A 20,677-nucleotide genomic window follows, 5' to 3' on the forward strand; every position below is an offset into this window, starting at 1 on the left:
TAATGTTTTTACAGCCACTGAGGGCCGTGTCCGTTGTTAAATGCGATGACACTGAAGTTACGGGTTTTCTTTTCTAAATGTAGCTGTAGTGGCGGTAGAGTTTCGGTGCTCATGGTGATCAACACTGATTGGTTAAAGGCTGCTGCAATAGGATCACATTTAACCAGAGGTCTACACCTAGTAGGACGCAACGACTGGAAATGATTCCCAGTGGACTGAATGCGAGTCTGGCTATTCTAGGTTTTAAAATGTACTAGTAGATGGGCAGAATGTATATTCTTCATTTATTTTTTTCTTTAAATCAACAGGTGTTGGGGAAGGACATCGTCTATGCAGTTGCAGTTTCACACACTGCAATAACAGAACATGTGACAGCTAATTACACAATCAAAAAATACACGACAGGGCAAGAGTCATCCATCAGAATAGTGAATACACAACTTAGAAGGTATTACTATGACCGATGGTCACAATATTGTATTTGTTACAGACATAACACAAGCTCAAGCACTTTAACTGACAGTTCAACACTGCGTATTAACGTAGAACTACAGACAAACGCCGGCCTAATAGTCGTCCAGATGTACGGTACAGGTTGCTACGCATTAACAGAGGATTTGCCTCAATTGTGTATATGTAGATATATTAAGAGTTAACACCATAATTCCTGTATGTTGTCAATCAGCCTTCAAACATTATGGGAGTATTACTTAATGTTGCTGCATGCTCTCCTCTTCATCTCTAACTTTGTGCTCCCTGCGGCTTTGCAAATAATTTATAGAAACACGTTAGGAAATCAGACGCCGACGGCTCTGTGGCAAAGTCAAAACACAACTGGAGTCCCTGCTTGCCCTTCACTCCCAGTATTTTCGAAAACAGCCAAAGGGTTCCAGTGCAGATTGAAAAAGGGGGTCACAGTTTGTGAGGTCCTGGACTGATTGTATTACCTCCACCTGGATGTCGCGAGGTTGAAGCCATCTTGACGATGAAGGCTCAACAAAACAACAACAACCTCTTCTGTGTCTTGGCTGGCAGCTCGCCGTGACGGATCTCAAGATGTCTCCAATACACGTAATGGACTTGGCAGAGCCCGAGGTGGCCGGGCTCGGGCCTTCTACTCCACTCCGTCATCCAATCACCTTATTCTAATGCTATTGCATTGTTTAGTCAACCAGCCGTCCATTTACATCAACCCATAACCACGCAGCCACACCACAGGAGCACTTAATAGAATTAGCAGGTATTGTGCAGCACATTTTAAACACATAGGCCATTTTAAAGACACACACTCAGTCAGTGTACCTCCCTCCCCGGGCTCATGATCCCCCGTTTGCTGTCAGAGTAATGGCATCACAGGCGCTGCGGCAGCGCCGGCCTCTCCTCTTCAACTGTCATAACTCTATACTCTGTCCACCACCGACAGTTTATTCACAATCTTTAAATGTGGAACCAATATTGTTGTCATGTTTATGTTATGCACTACATATTAATAGCTCATAAAACACATTTGTTGCATTATTAAATCATTTTTCGCTCGCTCTTCATTAGGAGATAGGAAGCCGAAGCTCTCGGCCGAAGCAGCCGCTCAATTATAGGGCTCATAATTTCCTAATCTGATTTTGGGGAATGTTTGCGAGTCTGTCCGGCCGGCTAGCGTATAAATAGACCGGCAAAAATGAAACAGCCACATGGCTGGAAATTTGCAGTCATATGCTTTCTTTTGCCCTTGACTGAATGCATTATTTTCCCCCTTTCAAAGCTCAAAACTCAAATGCCATCTTTTCAAACAAATTGCTCTCATATGCTCCCCCTCCAGTTCCCCCCCCCCTTATGATTAACAGAGAACAATTTCACATCAAATAACCCCAAAATTGTCTTAAGGCCTCTTGTTCTAATGATATTAAATAGGGGACATGTAAGTTTATTTGGAATGACTCATCTTTGGGGTCAGGGGAAATGAGTAATCTCTTTGTCCCCTCGTCACCACCCTCCGTTAAACTATTACCTATAAAAACAGCCGCACACTCTCAGTCAGAGGGTGTGTCCCGCCTGGTTGTAATAAGGGCCTTTCTCCTTGTCCCATTCCTTGGCCGATTGATTTTTGTTAGGAAAATTAATGCCGTCGCTCTGAGGTTCTGGAGGTCAGAGGTAGACGGGCTCCAGCAGATGAGGGGCGGTGCCGGGAGGACGGAGAGGCAACAAACAGCGACGGGACCACCAGACTCTCTCTGATGAAACCTGCCGTGCCTTCGGTCGAGGGCGGAGCGTGCAGTCGCTTATGATGTATTGTCTCCGGACTGTTTCATGCCTGTCCTTATGATTGACCAAGCAAATATATTGGCCCATTCATTGACAACACTCACTCAGCCCCATGTTGGGTGGGTTTTTTGGCCTCGTTTTATGTCGTATGTAATTCTGTTTGTCTTTGAGGCAAGCTTGAAAGCAAAAATGTTTCCACTTCATGAACGATTATTTTCAAATTTAAATTATACCAAGACCGTCAACTTCCTGAGATCAACAGAACCTTTCACTTCATGAAACACTCAACTTTTAATAATTTAGACATTTATTTTCCCGTCAAGTTACAGAAACGAGCAGTCCAAACCTCTGTCTGACCCCCAGAACATATCCAAGTGGTGTCTTATAAAGGCATAAAGCATAGCATAACCATGTTTCAGTGAATAATGTTTCCCAAGTGGGAACCAATCTAACACAAAGGGTGCCCTAGTCAGCAGGGTCCCTGCACAAGTTCAAGCCACAATAGCACCCTGTGTGCACCATGCTGTAGCTAATTACCAACTCATTAAAGAGCCCTCTAATTAGATTGGATGTTATGCTCTTTCGGTTAAATTCATGCTCTTAATTTTAACTGCCTAATTACATTTCTGTAAAAGGAAAAAAAAAAATGTTCAAAGCGGTCTTTGGCCGAATGTGAAGTGAAGCATTTTTCCGAATGCCAATGTGCAGAGATCTGAATCTTCTCCTCTGTGTTTAGTGAGTCTTTAGATTTGAGTCCTCAGGAGCATGAATCTGTCAATGGGTTTGTAGATTATTGTATAGATGATCTAATAGCCTGTGTTCGGCTGGTATAGATTACCCTCTGGTGGTCTTTATTAGCGATACAAAGCTTTTGGGCAGCAGTGTGTTGGAACAGTTGACTGACCAAAACAGGCCAAACTCTTCTTCTCAAGTAGAGTCAGTTCATTTGGAAAGTAGTTGAGACCGAGCACTGCAACCGAGACAAATCTACCACTTCAAAATATTCACATATATTTACAACCCGATTTCGTGCCACCCGTCAGTCCACTAGGGGATATTGCGTCAGTGTCACGTTTCGCCTCGCCTAGTCATGACAGTACGGTGCTTTAAGTTTAGGCAGCAGAGGTTGGTTGGGTTGAGGAAAAGAGGAAATTAAATGTGACACGGCTGCAATTAGGTCAGGCTTAAGCACCAAAACCTCTTGGTTTGGAATAAAATAAGTGATACATTAAGTTAAACACGTAACGTTATGCAAGTTACGTACTTATTTTACTTAAAAGCAATCCATGTGGACTTTTGCTTTGTCACGGATTTGAACAGCGGTCTCCATGGTGACAGTCCCTTCATGGACCTCACCACTCTGCACCCCTGGGATTGAGAAGAGGCTGGTCACACATGGATGTCTTCAACCGGCCACAGTCGTTTTTGTACTTAGTCAGAGGACCTCCATCACGTGACCTTCGTCTCATGACCTCCTTCTTTGGATCTCGTCATACAGGCGTTTACTTTTCACACTTTAATGAGGCAAAACGTGACACCGACACGATATCCTTTTGTGCATCGATGAGTTTGCACTTGCTTTGGCGGGATACCAGGCTGTTATTTATGACATTTATATTTATGGCAGTGACAATAGGAACTTTGGGTCAATATACCGAGAGTTATTAGTCAAACTTGATTGTAGACGGGTCTTTAAGTCAACACAACGGGGAAACATTTTCGAAACACAAACAGTACTACAACAAAGATGCAGGTAAAAAGGCAGGATCATCGATGGCTGCATGTTGGATCCCTTGTTAAAGCAGTTCAAACTTGGACTTCAGAAGGATTCCGCACGTTATCCTTTGTGAGTGTGTGTGTGTGTGTGTGTGTGTGTGTGTGTGTGTGTGTGTGTGTGTGTGTGTGTGTGTGTGTGTGTTGATCTATAGTTGAACCACTAAACAGGGACACCAGTTAGAAAGCCGTTTAATAAAATAACACATTGCAGTTCCCATCGATTAGTTAATGTCAATATGCAATTTGCCCACATTATTTTTATGCCACCTGCAAAACAAGTCACGTCTGGCAGTGAGTCGGACTTGTTCTCAGATGTAACAGATGCACTGTACGCTGCTCATTGTGCCCTGCTGCCACGTGGCCCAATGATAAACAATACACTACCACCTGGTCATCTGTGGAGCTCTCAAAGGGGCGGCCCAGGAGACCTGCTGCAGACCTCCAAATCCTCTTTTCCTCCCACATTTCTGTGGGTGTGATATTTACAGGAGAGCAGACGTGGGTTTGCTGCCACTCTTGCCCCTGGCACAGCAGCTCCGCTCTCACATCCTAAAGCTGTCTTTTAAGAGGGGGCCACGGGAAACGGCCGGATGCTGCGATTGTACGGTCAAAAAGAAACATCTGCGTAAGAAAAGTCCTCTTTTTTTATTTATTATTATAATAATACAATAAGAGGAAAAAAAAACCCATGACATAATTTCTTGTTATCTAAGAAGCTGAGGCTGCATTTACATTTGCTTTTCATGCAGCGTCCATGTGCTCTTAGGGGCGATGCACTGGAGTATAACTAAGCTAGCATGGAGGATATCCAACCATTTAAATCAAGCCTCTGGGAATTTTACATAACACATCATTGGAGAGCATTGGTTTTTACATAAAGACAAAGAAGGCCACAAAGAGCCACCGGACGGGCGTCTTAGCCTGAGACGAGCCGCTGCGTGTGTTTTTGCAGACTCCTCTAAAGCTTCACGGTCCTGTGGTCACTGTTGTGCTCCGAGAACGCCTCTGCTCATACCCAGACAGCACACAGACAGAAAGCTGCTTATTTTTTTTTTTTTTTACATGCCGGGGGGAAAAAAAATAATTTTTTTCCGAACGCGACCTCAGAACTGAACCCTCTGCTCTGATCGGGGTGACTACCCGGCCCGAGCTGCAGAGGAGCGCTCTCCGGTTTCCGGGGCTCGAGGATGTTCTGCAGGCCGCCATCGATTGTCCCTGTGCCGTGCAAAGCTGTCATATTTTATAGATGTTTCATGGGATGGCTCATGATCTAGACGATGTTGCCCTCATTTAAGAAGAGTTGTGTTTGTACTAAGGGAGGAGGAAGGGCCCTTGATGCTGAGAAATGGGGACCTTCCCGATAACTTCTTCTAACGAGTGACAAAGTAATGCCACTAAGATGCAGCAAACTAATATATTTCATTATGGGACCCTGCAATGGAGCTGTTTCTCATTGGGCAGCCAAGGATGCCACTTTGTCATTACAAGGCCACATGAGCGAGCCACAGGCAGCGTGGGACGGGGACAGAATCAAAGCTGCCACTGGACACACGCTGACTGATTACTTTTCCAGCCAACATCACAGCTCTGACGGCCGTCTCGGCATCCTCTGGGAGAGTTGAATTTGCTCAATACTGATTATTTGACATCAAAAGTCGCTTGTGTCACCAGGCACTCTACCCCAGATGTGGACATATGTCTCTGCACATGTGCTTCACCTCTTAAAATGCTGTAAAAATGCTTAAAATAAAAATAAAAACGTCCATTAAAGCTAAGTAAACAAGTTGTGCAACCAATCAATACATAAAAACTTTCCCAACTTCTTTCCAGTCTTTATTTAACTCCAGTGATCAGTTAAGATTACATTGCTTCCAGTCTCCCTGCAGCCTGTATGATATAATTGAATCAATTCTTTCACAAATGAGGCCACATGAATAGGCACAATATTCAATCAGATAAAAATATAGATTGATGAACAGTCCATGACAACATTAGCAGCCTTTCCAAAATGCAGGGAAAAAAAAAAAAAAAAATCAAAAAAAAAATCAATGATCTCAAAGACCTGTCATTTGCATGGGCCTCTTCCCCTAATGGGAATACTTTTATAGACGGGGAATTACAAGTTGAAATATTCTTTCTGATTATTGGACATCCATAGCCAAATATGATTTACATTAATGAGCATAAGTATATTAAAGACGTTGTATCCCCCCGCATCCGAAACAATTGAATAATGGCTCTGGCAACCAAGCAGTGGCCTAAGAAAATAGAGAGGGAGGTAGTGTCACTTTAATTACTAATGGATATCTCAATTGTTCAGACTTTGATCTAATAAGGCAAATATTCATCATCTTCATATCCCCTTTTAGAATGATGATTTTGTCAAGCCAGGACAGCACAGTTATTTAGAGAAAGTGGCCAGTTATGCCGGCCTCTTAAGATCAACGCTTTATTTGAAGATTGCTTTCAAAAGATTATTTTCCTTTGAGGGAAGAAGAAAGGTCTTTTCATGCCCAATTGCAGATGTCTGGTACACTTAGAGTTGACAAGTTGACCTTGTTAGCAGGAACAGACATCATAAAATTTCCCTTTAGAGCTATAAATGTCCCACTTCGTACTCTTCACTGTTTGTCAATGAATGCATGCTACATCCTGTTCTAGTAGCTGTGCATTTTGATTAAACTGTGCACTGCAGTGTTTTGACCTGAGCTTTATTAGAAGTTAGTGTAAGTTAGTATTATGTTAATAATGAGGTTGAGAGACCTTTAAAGTGCTCTGCTTGCTTTGTTAAATTGCTTTGGTTAAAATTAGCTCACCAGAGTGCAACAGAGGCTGTAATGTTGTTCATTAATTAGATTAAAACAGTTTCATTTAAAATACTGTGCGTTCTCATACTTTAGGTTATGTACAATGTGCATATTAAGTCTTATTGACATCTGGATGCACTGAAAATGTACCATCTCTGAATTTCCAAACCGTTTTAGGTTTTCTGCCATTTGTTGTGGTTTTCTATTGCATATACAAGTATGTTACAATCCAGAGTCTTATATAGACCTTAGAATGAGCCAGCCTGACTTCAGGTCCTTTTCACTGGTGTTTACAGTATGTTTCTCAACCAAAAGTCAAAGATCTGTAGTTGTTTGAATTGAAGGGACTTTCAAATGACTTCTGATCAGGCAAAAACCTGTGACAGCATGAACCCATTATACCTAAATGAAACTCAAGAAAGAAAACTTTAGAAATGAGTGTTGTAGGTAGGTAGGTATTTACTTTATTAATCCCCGAGGGGAAATCTTTTCGCTACAGCAGCATACAGAAGCAATAAGATAATAATAGAAATAATAGAATAAAATAATAGAATAATAGAAAAGCAATAAAATAGCAGTAAATAGCAGTAAAAAATATAAAATATAAAATGCACAGTATATACAGTACATTATATATCTATATATATTATATACAAACAAACCAAGAAACACAGTCAACAGTGTTATTGTACTATGATGGATTTTGCCAGAGGTGAGTTATTGTACAAAATGTTGTGATATTAAATATATTATTTATGCTTTTAAATTGTTACAATTTGCTTGTCTTTCTTTGTTATATAGAATTATAAAGCGTTTTAATTTCTGTCATTTGTTTGACAATTTTTGTAATTTTTCAGAATAATTTAAACTAGATTGCTCAAATCATATTCTAATCAATCCATACTTAGAGAGAAGATAGTGCTGAATTCCAAGTGATTCAAACAATAGTGTTTTGCATACATGTTTAGTGTAGATATTCTCGGCTGGCCTATCTTATAAATTTGGTTTAGAATTCTAAATGAAAAATTAATCAAAGCAGCACAGGCTGAGATGTCCTGGCTTTTAGTCTCCAGTGTGAACGAAGCTCCAAAAAAACTCAGGATACTACACTTCCCATAATGCAATCCAAAGAGCTCCTCTGCCTCTTGTTTCGAATTCCAAACATCCAGTTTGTAATGCAGACACTGTGTTGTACATTTGTAAGTTGAAAGCCCATGAAAAGATAACATTGATGACATCATTACCTGTAGATGCTATACAACTGTAACGGGTAAATGGAACATCATGTGCACAATTATAGAAATATCCCTTTAAGATAACATTTAGGCTAAAATTGCACCCAGAGTCACATCATTTTCACAAATGAAGCCGATACAAGTGACCCTTCGCAGAACATATCTGTTAGTTTTCTGTTTCTGAGCCTGCAGCTTATACAGTGTACCTGTGTCCAAATGCCATCGCTCCATTTCATTTATTCTAACCATGAATTTATACACACTGTGCTGCCATGCAAAGGATGGTTGCTGCCCAACCTCATTAAGAGGTCAGCAGCAGCACAGGCCCCACAGGTGTAATCCCATTTACTTTGATCCTCTGTTTTTATGTCCTCGTTAAAAGCTGCTGAAGTAGCAACATGGTATTAGTAAATACGCAGCTGGAATATATATGAGCATTAATCATTCTCCGTAGTGATCAGGGCATGGCTACCTTGCAGGAAATTGGGGACTGGGCAGAAATGAATTCAGACTTTTTCCCTTTAATTAGGACCAAGTGTAGGTACCTGGTACCTTTCCTCTAAGTAAACAGCATGTATTACAGCAAAATGTGCACCACCACATTTCTTTCTTATTGCTTTATCAGAAGACATTTATTCAAACCGCTCTCTCTGGACACAGAAACGAGGTGCTATTACTGTGCGTATCGAACATTTTTAACAAAGTTATCAAACTTTTCCATCAGGATTATGCTGAAGAGGCCAATGATGTGGTCTGGAGTAAAAAAAACAACCCAGCATTTTAAAGAGGCTCTTTTAAAAGTCTGAGTCATATCATGTACACGCGTATTCACTTTTCTTTTTTTGTTGAATGTCATTGCTGTGATGGTTTTATTGCTTTAGACCCCTCTGCCGGGCAGGTTAGAGGAGCGGCTGCACGACTGATGAGCGTGGCAGGAAATTGGCAGATGGAAGCATCCATTTCACCGCTAATTAGGGGGTCTAGAAGCCCGCCGACTGACAGGGTTCAACTGGGCAATGTAGTGCCTGCCAGCTCCCATCCCGTGCGCTTTATAAAACGCTCTTTAATTCCCCGGCACAATATCATTAACTTTGTAAGTGGATGAACACAATGGACAAGCAATTTAATTAACTTCTACCATTGAATGTTGGAGGGGAGACTAAATGAAATTAATGCACAATATTTCCCATGGAGGCAGCCAACCTTGGGAGTGGGTCTGGATTGTTGGCAGGTCAGGCGCTGCCGTGGGTTTGGCCAATTATGCCTTGTTTAGACCCATCCATAATATTTTCCTCAAAAGAAAATAAAATCAGTGGTTTTGAGATCAATCATGAGCGTGTGTCGCTCTGCATTCTGGGGGATTTTAGAATAATGAAGTGGAAACCCGGAAACACTGCCAAAAGCCTTGAGAGTCAACAAAGCTCAAATACAGGTATCATAACCGATCCATGAAGCGGTGGAGGTTTACTCGAAATAGACAATCAATAAATGGCGGAATGCAGTTTGGGTTTGGGAAGTATGGCCAATACATCTGTCCTGCACTATGGTCCAGACAGAAACATCTTCACAATTGGATTGCAGTGAAATTTTGTACCGACCTTCATAGGTCAGAGGATGAAGCCTTCTTTTGTTGGTGATTCCCCGAACCTTTCGTCTAACTCCTCCATGAGTAGGGCTGAGTACCAAACTTTGATACTTTTATGGCACCGACCAAATTGCTAAATTTTCACAAAAAAAAATTGGCCACACATCAGTCTTGAGTACACCTCAGTACCTGCAGGCTTCTCTGTGCTGGCTAGCTAGTGTCCACAGCTGGCTTGAGGGGTTAAGGGAGCATCACTAAATTGGAGCATCTTGCGATAATTTGCATGCGAGACATTTAGGGAGCATCTACTAAAACAACCCTGGTTACACTCTCCCCTTCTAAACTGCATGAAAACTAAAGACTGGGACAGTTATGCGTGTTGTAATTTTCTCTTTCTTAAAATAGATTCTTAAAATAGATTCTATCATCTTGCCAAAAACTTGTAGTAAAAAGGATCTGCGCTTGCTGTTTCATGTAAGAGATCAATACTAGTCCTGCTTTGCCAACCAGTACCAAAGTCAAGGTACCGGTATCCAAAACTTTTTAACGATAACCAGCATGATAACCATGAGGTTTGCCATTTTTAGTTGTTTTTTTTGTTGTAATATCTCAACAATTACTGATTAGCATCACATACAAATTTGTACCCTGAGGACTTTAATCATCCACTGAGTTTATCTGACAACACTTGTTGGTTAAAACTTTTGGTTTAGAGTGACATGTCTTGTCAGCTGTTGAATGGATTACCTTGAATTTGGTGAAAGGCCTTCTTGGTTTTGGTGATCTGCCTTCTTTTTATCTAGCTCCAATTATCACGTCAAAAGATCATTAAGTCCAATAATTATGTTTCTGTATCGAACTTTATGATCCGTTTTGTTTTCTTTACATTACACACTGCTGGTGTGGCGAACTGACTCTGTGCTGTTGGTTTTGTAAACATAGATTTACAGATCCAAACATTACTGCAGCATTTCAGTATGAAATACTTCATCTTGCCATGTTTTAATGCTACAGGCGACATTATTCTGTAGCCATAACACTAGTATTCAGTCAAAAGGAGGTTCAGGTGGCCCGACAGAACACAATGGAGGATCTGCACTTGCTGTTTCAGTTGTAAGAGATCAATACTAGTCCTGCTTTGCCATGTAAACCAATTTTCTTGCAAGGTTTGCACACGATCTCCCTCGTGGGGGAAGTGGAAGAGCATTAAGGAGAGTAAGCTCAACTTAAATCTTAATTACTGTGAAATAAGGAAGTAAATTTACGTTAACGTGTTTCCTCTCGGTATGTCTTTGAACGGCTTTAATTCCCCCCTCCGTCCCTTACCTTCGGCCCCCAGCACACCCACCCCAGAGACAAGGGCTCCTTCAGGACGTGACGGATGGTTCCAACAACTCGGGCCGCTTTCAAATCACAGGAAGTGACAGAGGAAGTTTTAATGAGAGTTTTGTCTGTGTATCCAGTCAGGCCTTCCAGGCAGCCGATGAATAATAGACACTGTGGCTCAATACTCTGAATACTCAATCAATGGCACTGGGAGAGGGCCTTGGCAAACACATATGGCAGGCCGGGGTGGGCGGTGGGCTCAGGAGGGGTAGAAAACACTAAGGCTGCTCCATCTGTATCTCTGGGCTGAAAAAGCAAGCCGTCTCTATTGACGCCGCTCACTTTTGTGCCGGGGTGTTTTCCTCGCCACCGATGACAAACAGGCTGTTTGTGCAGTATTGGAGATTTGTGCAGGGAGGCTCCTGTGACGGTGGTCTTTTAGCCCCCGATCCTGCATATCAATGGCTCCCTCGCTGGGACCTGGAGGGCTGATCTTGAAATAGATATGTGGCTTCTTAAATCTAGTAGCTGTCAGAGCACACAGCATGCTGCTCTATTGTCTGCTGTATGTTTAGGACGTAGCCATGTATGAATGCTGGTCCTTAGTGACTAATGAGGATATTATGTACCTATTAGTCAGAGCTTATGTCTGTGCCTCCTTCTCTAAGCTGTTTTGACACGGCATGTGTGCCTGATATATCACAACACCATTTCTTCATGACAGCATATCTGATTGACCTTTCTGATAAGTCTCAGTGTGTGTGTGTGTGTGTGTGTGTGTGTGTGTGTGTGTGTGTGTGTGTGTGTGTGTGTGTGTGTGTGTGTGTGTGTGTGTGTGTGTGTGTGTGTGTGTGTGTGTGTGTGTGCGTGCGTGCGTGTGTGTGTGTGTGTGTACACATTTGCGGGTTGTTTTTTGTGCTTGTGATTCTGTGTGCAGGTTTATATGGAAGTGGGGCATCACTCGGGGGTTTGACAGATGAGAGGGCTCCAGGGATTTCTGAGCAATGGGATATAAACTGGAAAACAGCCCATTTTGTCTCTGCTGTCTCGAAGGCAAAATGCCACCGGAAACCCAGAGGAGATATTTCTCTTAGGTGGCTGTAACACACACTGAAAACCGTGATAGCAGTGCCACCATCATTTTAAAAGAAGTGCTGTTAAAGGATAATTACAGTTTATTACAAGCTCAGTGTTATTTTTTTAGTTTTGCTCATCCTTCCTAATAATTCTGTACTCACTGAGTTATTACTGAGGACTGGGGCCATGACAAGTCACTTTAAATGAACACGAGCAATCAGGCTATCAGGCATTCAAAACAAAAAAGTTTGGTTAATAAAATTGTTGCCACTGTTTTCCTGACGAATAGATTCATAAATCAGTCATTTCAGCTCTCACATACACACAGTCTTCGGTTACAATCAACATTTCAGATAATCTGTCTTCATTTTAGGCTTGTTTAGACCCTCTGTCATCATCTTATTGTTGTTTTGTTCCCACATTTTTTTAATTACTATAAAAATATATATTATTATATTTTAAGTACAATCCTATTCGTGTAGAAATATATATATATATATATAATATATATATATGTAGAAATATATATATCCAGACCACAAAATCAAGATCCAAGTAAACTGTAATTATGCTTTAAAAAGGCCTCAATTAGTCTTATTTCTGATGGCGATGCATTTCTATTATCATCAGTGGTGGAATGTAACTAAGTACATTTACTCAAATATGCTGTATGCTTAAGTACATATTTGAGGTACTTGTACTGTACCTGAGTATTTCCATTTACTACAACTTTACTTCGACAGGTTTAGTTATTTTTCACATTATGGTTTTTCATACCCTATCTGTCCATTTAACACTATGTGTATCCAAATTTGGTGATTTTGAATTGGATTTTTTTTCTGATAAAGGGATAAAATGTGCCTTTATGGGCAGAGAAAATGTTCCTACTTTTTTAGGTAAATAAACAACGTTAAAACCCACTTGAATTCACTGGAAAATCCTTTAGATCCTTGGAGATACATGGTTCTTACAGAGCAGAAACGATACAAACATATTATGATCTCAAATAAATTACTGTAGATTAAATTAACCAACTGTATGCAAAATCAGTCAAATAAGCACAACCTTAAATATTGAAAAACTTACAGCACAAACATGCACATACTGCAACAATAGTATTAAACCAAAAACATCATATTGTAAAACACTGCAGAGTTTTACTTTTGATACTACAAGTATATTTAGCTGATAATACCTACATAATTTCACTGAAGTAAGTTTTGAATGCAGTACCTGAACTTGTAGTGGAGTATTAATAATTTTACTTAAGGAAAGGACCCGAGTACTTCTACCACCACTGATTATCATCCCCAGGAGTGTACAGGAGATACTCGTTTCTTTTCCCACAACAGACACTTAAGGTTTCATCTGTTCTTCCATTAAAGCCGTCATTGGACACACGTCCTCGTCGCTCTGCTCCACAAACCCATAATGCTTCAGTGGTGAGCGGGGACAGCAGAACATTACCCTCTGAAGCTGTACAGTGACACTGTGATGACACTGGAGTGTGTGTGTGTCAGCTCTCCGGGGACTGGCCACTCTCCCTTAGCACAGATTGGAGGTGAGACCTTGAAGAAAAATTATTAGTTTTATGTTTGCTTTATGGCTCATTTTTCACATTAAACGCAGAAAATCTATCCGGGGGTCACACAATTCCTGCTTCTCGTCGTCGGCCAGAACTAATTTTTGCAGCCCTCGGTATCGATAAAGCATTCAGCGGAGCAAAGTATGCAGCCTATGTACTGCAGCTCTCAAGTCTCTATTTTCCAGCAGCCAGTCTATTGGGACTTGTTCAGCCCGTATCTGCCGGGGGTTTTGGAAATGTCAACTACACTCACACACACATGCAGACGGAGAGCGAGCGCGGCCGGCGTTGTGTCAGTGTGCCCTTATCTGTGAGCGGCGAGGCCAATACGACTTGTGATAAGAGATAGCATTGCCAGAAGGAGTCATAAAACCCCGGCTTTTATGGCGCGGTTATTGTCTTTCTGTCTACAATTATAGTGATTACTCATTTCGCCCTTACCTCCCCTGCGGCCCCTCATGCTGCACTTAATAGACTGCATTTTACTAATGGAAAATTAAGTAGCCGCTGTGGCAGTGGGGTTTATAAATATGTAAAATATACTTTTAATTATTTCAAGTGAATCTGGCAGCTAATCAATAAAGAAGGACGTGACAAACATACGTTTGACACAGGCCATTGTAAAGCTACTGGTAAAAGATAAGCACGGCCTGTCAGCGCGGTCCGGCCCTAATGAATATTTTGAGCCTGTCATGTAAAGAGACAAATGGATTAATTGCGCCCTGCTAATATAATAGCTTCTTCATGAAGAGTGCAGGAGGGAGGCAGAGGAGAGGAGAGGGAGCCACAGCTGCTGCGAGCTTCTGAACCCCGATGTCAGATGAATATTTATTAGGGTTGAGGGTTAAGTAGATTTTTTGCGATTACACCGATAGCCACTTAAGCACAGTTGTTTATCATTTATTTGATAATTGATTCGTGCGATTTGTTTGATGTCATATTCATTTTGGTTGCAGTAGTCTCAGGTATTGAAGGCCTGTGGAGAAATCAGCTTCCACTGAAAAAGAGATGGTGGTTATTTCACATTAAAGTCAAGATTTTGAGTATCATTTAGTATTTTTGTACAAAATATTATTTAAAAAAAAATAAATACAAAATGTACCACTTTGTTTATTTTTACCCATTAATTAATTGATTTATTGTTCCTAAAAGTCAGAAAACATTGCTTCTGAGAGTTTCCCAGAGCCCAAGCTGACATTTTTTCTATTTGCTCTTGACTACAAAGTACCAAAAAGGAGAAAACACATATTTGAACAGTTGGAACATTAGTGCTTGCTAAATGACTTAAATCATTAATCACTTACTAAAATCTTTGTCAATTCATTTTGTGTTGATGAAGCAGTAGTAGTGCTTTGACTTGGCAGACGAAATGCAGACTACAATTTGATTTATAAAAGAAGGGCATATATCTTCTTTTTTCCCCCCTCCTCTATAGCTCAATAATATTTCAAAATGGTCATTTTGACTTGACTGAAATATCCCCACAAACAAAATCCGTTAGCATAGTGGCACTGTTTTTGACAAATAGCCCGGTTTTCCCTCCCCGGCTCTGTTTTCCGATCCATCTCCGTCTCCAAGTCTGTTGTTGGCACTTTAAGGTGAAAGAGAACATAAAGACAAGTGAGCACAAATACGTGTAAAGGGGGGCCTTCCTGGAAGCCGTCCTCTCGCAATGGGAAGCTGTGACCTTGAGTCCTGCCTTCTCCCAACGCCCCCCCTCACCCCCGCCCACCCCCGCTCCGTCAAAGCAGGAGAAGGAATGATGGAGCGGGGGGAGCGCGGCGGGGGGCTCGGGTCACCAGCCGCGGTTCTCATCAATTAAATGTGCGACAGTGTTTTCTGTCGGCTGAACTTATATGTCAAGGAGATGGGCAGGACCTCATGTTTGTGCTTTTGACAAATCAGCAAATGTTTAATCTCAAGATGTGCCGGCGCTCATAAATAATGCAGAGGCCGGGGGGCCGAGCCCAAACTCTCTCTCGGCGTGTCGCGGGCAGAGAGGCGTCTGCAGCCGGTCCTCAATGGGAAAAAAAACACAGGAAAAGACTAAATCCTCCTTCATGCCTTTTTTCCCTCCTCATGTCTCCTCCTCCTTTTGATCTCACCCTTCCATCCACATCCTTTCATCACTCATCCATCCATTACTGTACCTGAGCTTTCCTCTCATCCTCCAACTTTAACCCTGTGTTTCTTCTCTTTGTCTTTTGCCATAATTTTCTCACTCGCCTCACTTATGTTTTAATTTTGTAGGTCTTTATGGGAAAAGTTGCTCAGTTACCAGTCTGAGCCCCTCTCTCACTCTCTCTCTCTCTCTCTCTCTCTCTCTCTCTCTCTCTCTCTGAGGGGAGAAAGGAGACTCAGACTTATCCCGAGCCAAAGGTCTGCTATCTCAAAGACGCAGGGGATTGGAGCTTGAGCTTTGCCTCCATTTGCCCTAAATGTAAAGAGGCCAACAGAAAGCAGTGTAGTGGACTGTGAACCGCATCAAATCCCCCTCTGCACCACTCTCACTTCTTCCCACAGACTTGGATTGGCTCGTCCACCGACTGGGAAAGTTTCCTGATTGTTCACAGGGAAAATTAAGATTTTAAGCCTATTGAAGTTGATCTTTGCTCATTGAAAAGTCCATCTGAATGTGCCCTTTGAAAGCTCAAATTGTTGACTCGTCACATGAGGAGAATCGAGAGCAGGCGGCGTGTACAGTACTGAGAGCCCGGTGCACCTGTTGTTGTGTAGCTGATGGTGTGTGCTGTTTGTGGAGTGTGCTGTGGAGTGTGTAAACGAGTGTTGGCTCTGCTTTCAGTCCAGTTTATTAGCCAGGCATTTCTACGTCAGGTCAGTCCTTTGAGCTCTGTGAAAAGCTTTTGAGCAGCGATCTTTGGGGGCAAGTGTGAGAAATTGTTGTTCCTCAACAGGTTGGAAATGTTTGTAAAACTGTTGTCTGGTAAATCGACAAATAAAATCCTGAAAATCTCACAAAGTCTTTTCTTCTTGCAGGCTCTTGGAAGTTTCTACTTTATCCACGAGTCTTTGAAAAACATCCACCAGTTTGATTTCAAAGGTGAGATCCCCCTACCCACACACACACACACACACACACACACACACACACACACACACACACACACACACACACACACACACACACACACACACACACACACACACACACACACACACACACACACACACACACACACACACACACCCCAAGACACACCACACATACATCATCACCACCCGTCCTGAAATGAAATCCCACCATCAGCCCACTCCTGCATATCACATACAACCATTCGCAGGCTATTCTCGCTTCCATCAAAACCGGTGAGCTGAGATTGGCTTTGAGGATAATGTAAAGGGAGCGGGACAGAATGGTAATGCTTATTAATATTAGGATTTAATTCATACGATTTCGGGCCCTACAGTAATGGTGTGCGGCAGGTTATTGGACAGTTACAGCGGTCTCATCAGCCTGCGGGGTCAGAGGGCCCCGGGGTCCGCCGACCGCGCTAATTAAAGAAGGGATATAGATGTGGAGGCGCCTCGCTTCTTATTACACCCAAGTCAGCATTAGCACCAGTTACCCCAGTGAAGGACAGGGCGAAGGCAGGGGAGGGGTCGAGAGGGGAGAGGACCGCTCTCCACACACACACACACACACACACACACACACACACACACACACACACACACACACACACACACACACACACACACACACACACTGGTGAGATCTGATTTAACATCAGAATTCCATAAACTCCTGCACTTACTGTGCGCTTTATTGATGTTTTCATGATACCGTGACGCCGAAAGTGAAGCGGCTTAATGGAAGACGTACAACTTCCACTTTAGCGCTTACACCTGTGATGTGAAGGCTTTTAGAAATTGAATCTTCCTGGAAAATGAGCAAACATGAGAGGTGTAAACCACACAGGTTTAACCGAATCACTCCGAGGTTTTAACACAAGTGGAATAAAAACACAGACTGACTGTAGATAACTCCATATTTGTCATATCTAGGCATAAAATGTGCAAAAACTCAACTTGTCAACATGACTTCTACACTTTAAAGAATGTTTTTTGATACGTTTTAGTGCAGAATACATAAACGAATATATTTAATGAAAAACTAGTTGTTTTTTATTTTTATTATATGTTAATATACAACTTAACTGATGGTTTGAAATGATCGGATTTGTTTGATATCGAACTCAAGTCTTTAATAGTGTTGTGAAATGATATGAAATCACAACAGTATGTTGTGTAACACCCAAAGATCACCACTGGCCCTTCACACACACATTTAATCAACTCATTCCTGGCATTCACGTGTATGAGCTTGAATATGGACTCCGTAGTCACACAAGTTATATTTAAATAGCCCAAAGTCAGGCAAGAAGTGCAACATCCTTATACTTAGATGTTCAACTTTGATATGGAAATATGCCACTAAAACCTGCTTCTGTAGGAGGTTTCCTTCCCGTTAAAGGGTCGTTTTTCCTTCCAGCTGTCCCTCATGTGGGAAATGTAGAAGTGGTGGGTTCCTCTGGGTGTTAAGTGCTTTGAAATAACTTTTGTTGTGATTTGGCGTTACAATATACAATATAGTACAATACAATAAACAATACAATTAAAATGAATTTAATTAAATTGACCAGAGGATAAATGTGTCTTCCAGAACAGAAAAAAACTTGCATAGGTGTTTCACATACACGGTTTACTGGAATCTACAGCATCTATTACAGAGCAGTATTCCTCTGTATGTCACCTCTCCCACTTCTCCTAAGCTCAACACAGATGTTCCTCCTTCTGACCAGCAGGTGGTGCAGTTGTCTGAAGAAGCTGAAGTTTCTCTTGCTGTCAATGCAATTAGAAGATTCACACTCACACTTGGGGTCTCCAAAAAATGAACCTCCTGTGTTTGTTATACTCTGTGTTTTTCTTCCTCCTCTCCCTCTTCCTCTCCATCTCTGTCCGTCTCCTCTTCAGCCAAGAAATTCAAGAAGGTGGTGGGAAAGGAAACCTGCTCAGAGACACTAGAAAGCACACCCTCGCTGGAGAAGGAGAAGTTTCCACAGGACTACTTTCCTGAGGTGGGTTATAGTAAAAAACACACGTGACCGACCAATCAGAGCTTTCTGCTGAGTCGTGGACTGACAATGAAAGGTAGAAATGTGACATGACTGCTACACTGTATACACTGTGCTGGTTTTATACAGCTCTAAAGTAAAAAAGTAATCAGTGGCTCAGCTGAAAGGAAAATTGTTTGACCTTTTTATCACACGTTTTTATATTGTGTACAATAAGGACGAATTATGTCTAAAATACCATAACCATTCATCTTATTTTGTCGTTTTAGATGTCGATAAAGTCAAACTTTACTAATTGATACAAAAATACATTTACTTTCCACTACTTTTTCAACAAAACATTTCATTTTCAGATTTTTTTTTTTTTTTTTTTTTTGGCGTTTCTTTTTACAGTCCGATTTTTCTCCCGGCTGACACATGACTGATCTGACGACAAATCGGTTCCCCCCCAAAAAAAATTCCAATCTCCAATCTCCTCGCTGTGTTTTCCACGTTTGTGTCCCGCCGAGCAATTCTCTGCTCCCTCCGCTGTGTTCGCCTTTCTGCTCTTTTCGGTGTGTGATGTGTGCCATCAGACGGGGAGCCGAGCGCCGAGCATAGCTGTACTGATATAGTAATAAAGAGCACGACCGCCCGTGTGTCATCCCCGCACTCCCCACTCATCTGTCAACCATGCTCCGACGGCCGCCTTCGCAAATATATGCAAAACAGATGGATACGGCCCCCTTCACACACTTCCCCCCAATTTCCGTCTCTTTCACACACCGCGGGACCCCCCCTCCCCTCCCCTCTTTCTCCTCACTCCTCACCCACCCACCCTCTCTGCCTACCCCGAGCCACCCTAAACACACACACACACACACACACACACACACACACACACACACACACACACACACACACACACACACACACACACACACACACACACAAACATATGGATTCTCACACACCTCCAGACAGCTCTAACGTTTTTGGGTTTCCCATTCCAGAGATGATCTAAAACCAATTACACTGATTGAGGCGCAAAGCCATTTAAAATGATTACAGCGACGCATTGTTCTGTATTTAACAGGACGAGCAAAAGAAAACCACAAAATAAACCTGGCACGGCGTCCTGTGAGAAGGATGAGGGGAGTGATGGAGAGAGAAAGGAGGTGTGTGTGTGTGTGTGTGTGTGTGTGTGTGTGTGTGTGTGTGTGTGTGTGTGTGTGTGTGTGTGTGTGTGTGTGTGTGTGTGTGTGTTGGGTGGTGGAGGGGTGCAGATGAGAAAAGTTTTGCCCGGTGATTTATGCCTCTTTCCCGGCTGGGATATGAATCTGGGATGATGCTCCAGAGAGCAGCACTCCAGATAATGTTAGCCCATTTAAAAAGAGCAGATTTGTGTAGTCTATCAGGGTCGCAGAGTATTTTTTTTTTCTTCTCCCCCCCTCTCTTCCTCCCTCCCTCCCTCCTCGGGCCCCTCCGTAGTGAGAAATTGGTTGTTATCATAGATCACAGATACTGCTCAAACCTCTTATGAAAGATGAATTAATTTCACTAATGCTTTAATGCAAAGCTCTCATGAGGGAGGCAGACTGGTGATAACCCCTGCCTCGTCCCCGCTTCCTCCGCTCGTGATTTATACCCTCTTTTAGTAGATGAAACCGCCTAGATTTGCCATCCATCTGCAGCTTTGAGGAATCCTATTACACGGGGATCTTGGACCGGACAGGACGCCACGCACAGTCCAAAACCAGTTTCTCGGTTTTGGATCGCGCAGCTTTCAGATACGTGGCGTGATTCTAGTGATGCTCGAACTGGGTCAGTAAAAGTTATCAAGAAGGACAGAGAGGGCAAGCGTCTTATTGTTTACGTCCTCATCTCTACTTCCCAGTGCAGATAAACTCGTCTGCACGTGAAGAATCCTCTGAGGAGGTGACAGCTCACAC

At 42.2% G+C, this 20,677-nt stretch overlaps 1 protein-coding gene and 1 long non-coding RNA gene across 3 annotated transcripts in view; both read left to right on the forward strand.

Annotated features, from left to right (window-relative positions):
• LOC138615964 (inositol polyphosphate-5-phosphatase A) overlaps window positions 1-20,677 on the forward strand; it is a 143,695-nt gene that overhangs the window by 63,476 nt on the left and 59,542 nt on the right. For both annotated transcript variants that reach the window (XM_069689875.1, XM_069689874.1), the window contains exons 5-6: window positions 16,648-16,711; window positions 18,646-18,749. In XM_069689875.1, coding sequence (XP_069545976.1) covers window positions 16,648-16,711; window positions 18,646-18,749 — 168 coding nt within the window. The remainder of the gene's footprint in view (window positions 1-16,647; window positions 16,712-18,645; window positions 18,750-20,677) is intronic.
• LOC138615965 (uncharacterized) lies at window positions 3,772-5,792 on the forward strand. The gene is made up of 2 exons (XR_011310569.1): window positions 3,772-4,139; window positions 4,188-5,792. It is a non-coding gene; the product is annotated as an uncharacterized lncRNA (long non-coding RNA).

This window comes from Brachyistius frenatus, unplaced genomic scaffold (genome assembly GCF_029030835.1).
Source record: "Brachyistius frenatus isolate BFR_SWC_R1_liver_20210118 unplaced genomic scaffold, ASM2903083v1 Contig_8, whole genome shotgun sequence".
Taxonomy (NCBI): Eukaryota; Metazoa; Chordata; class Actinopteri; family Embiotocidae; genus Brachyistius; species Brachyistius frenatus.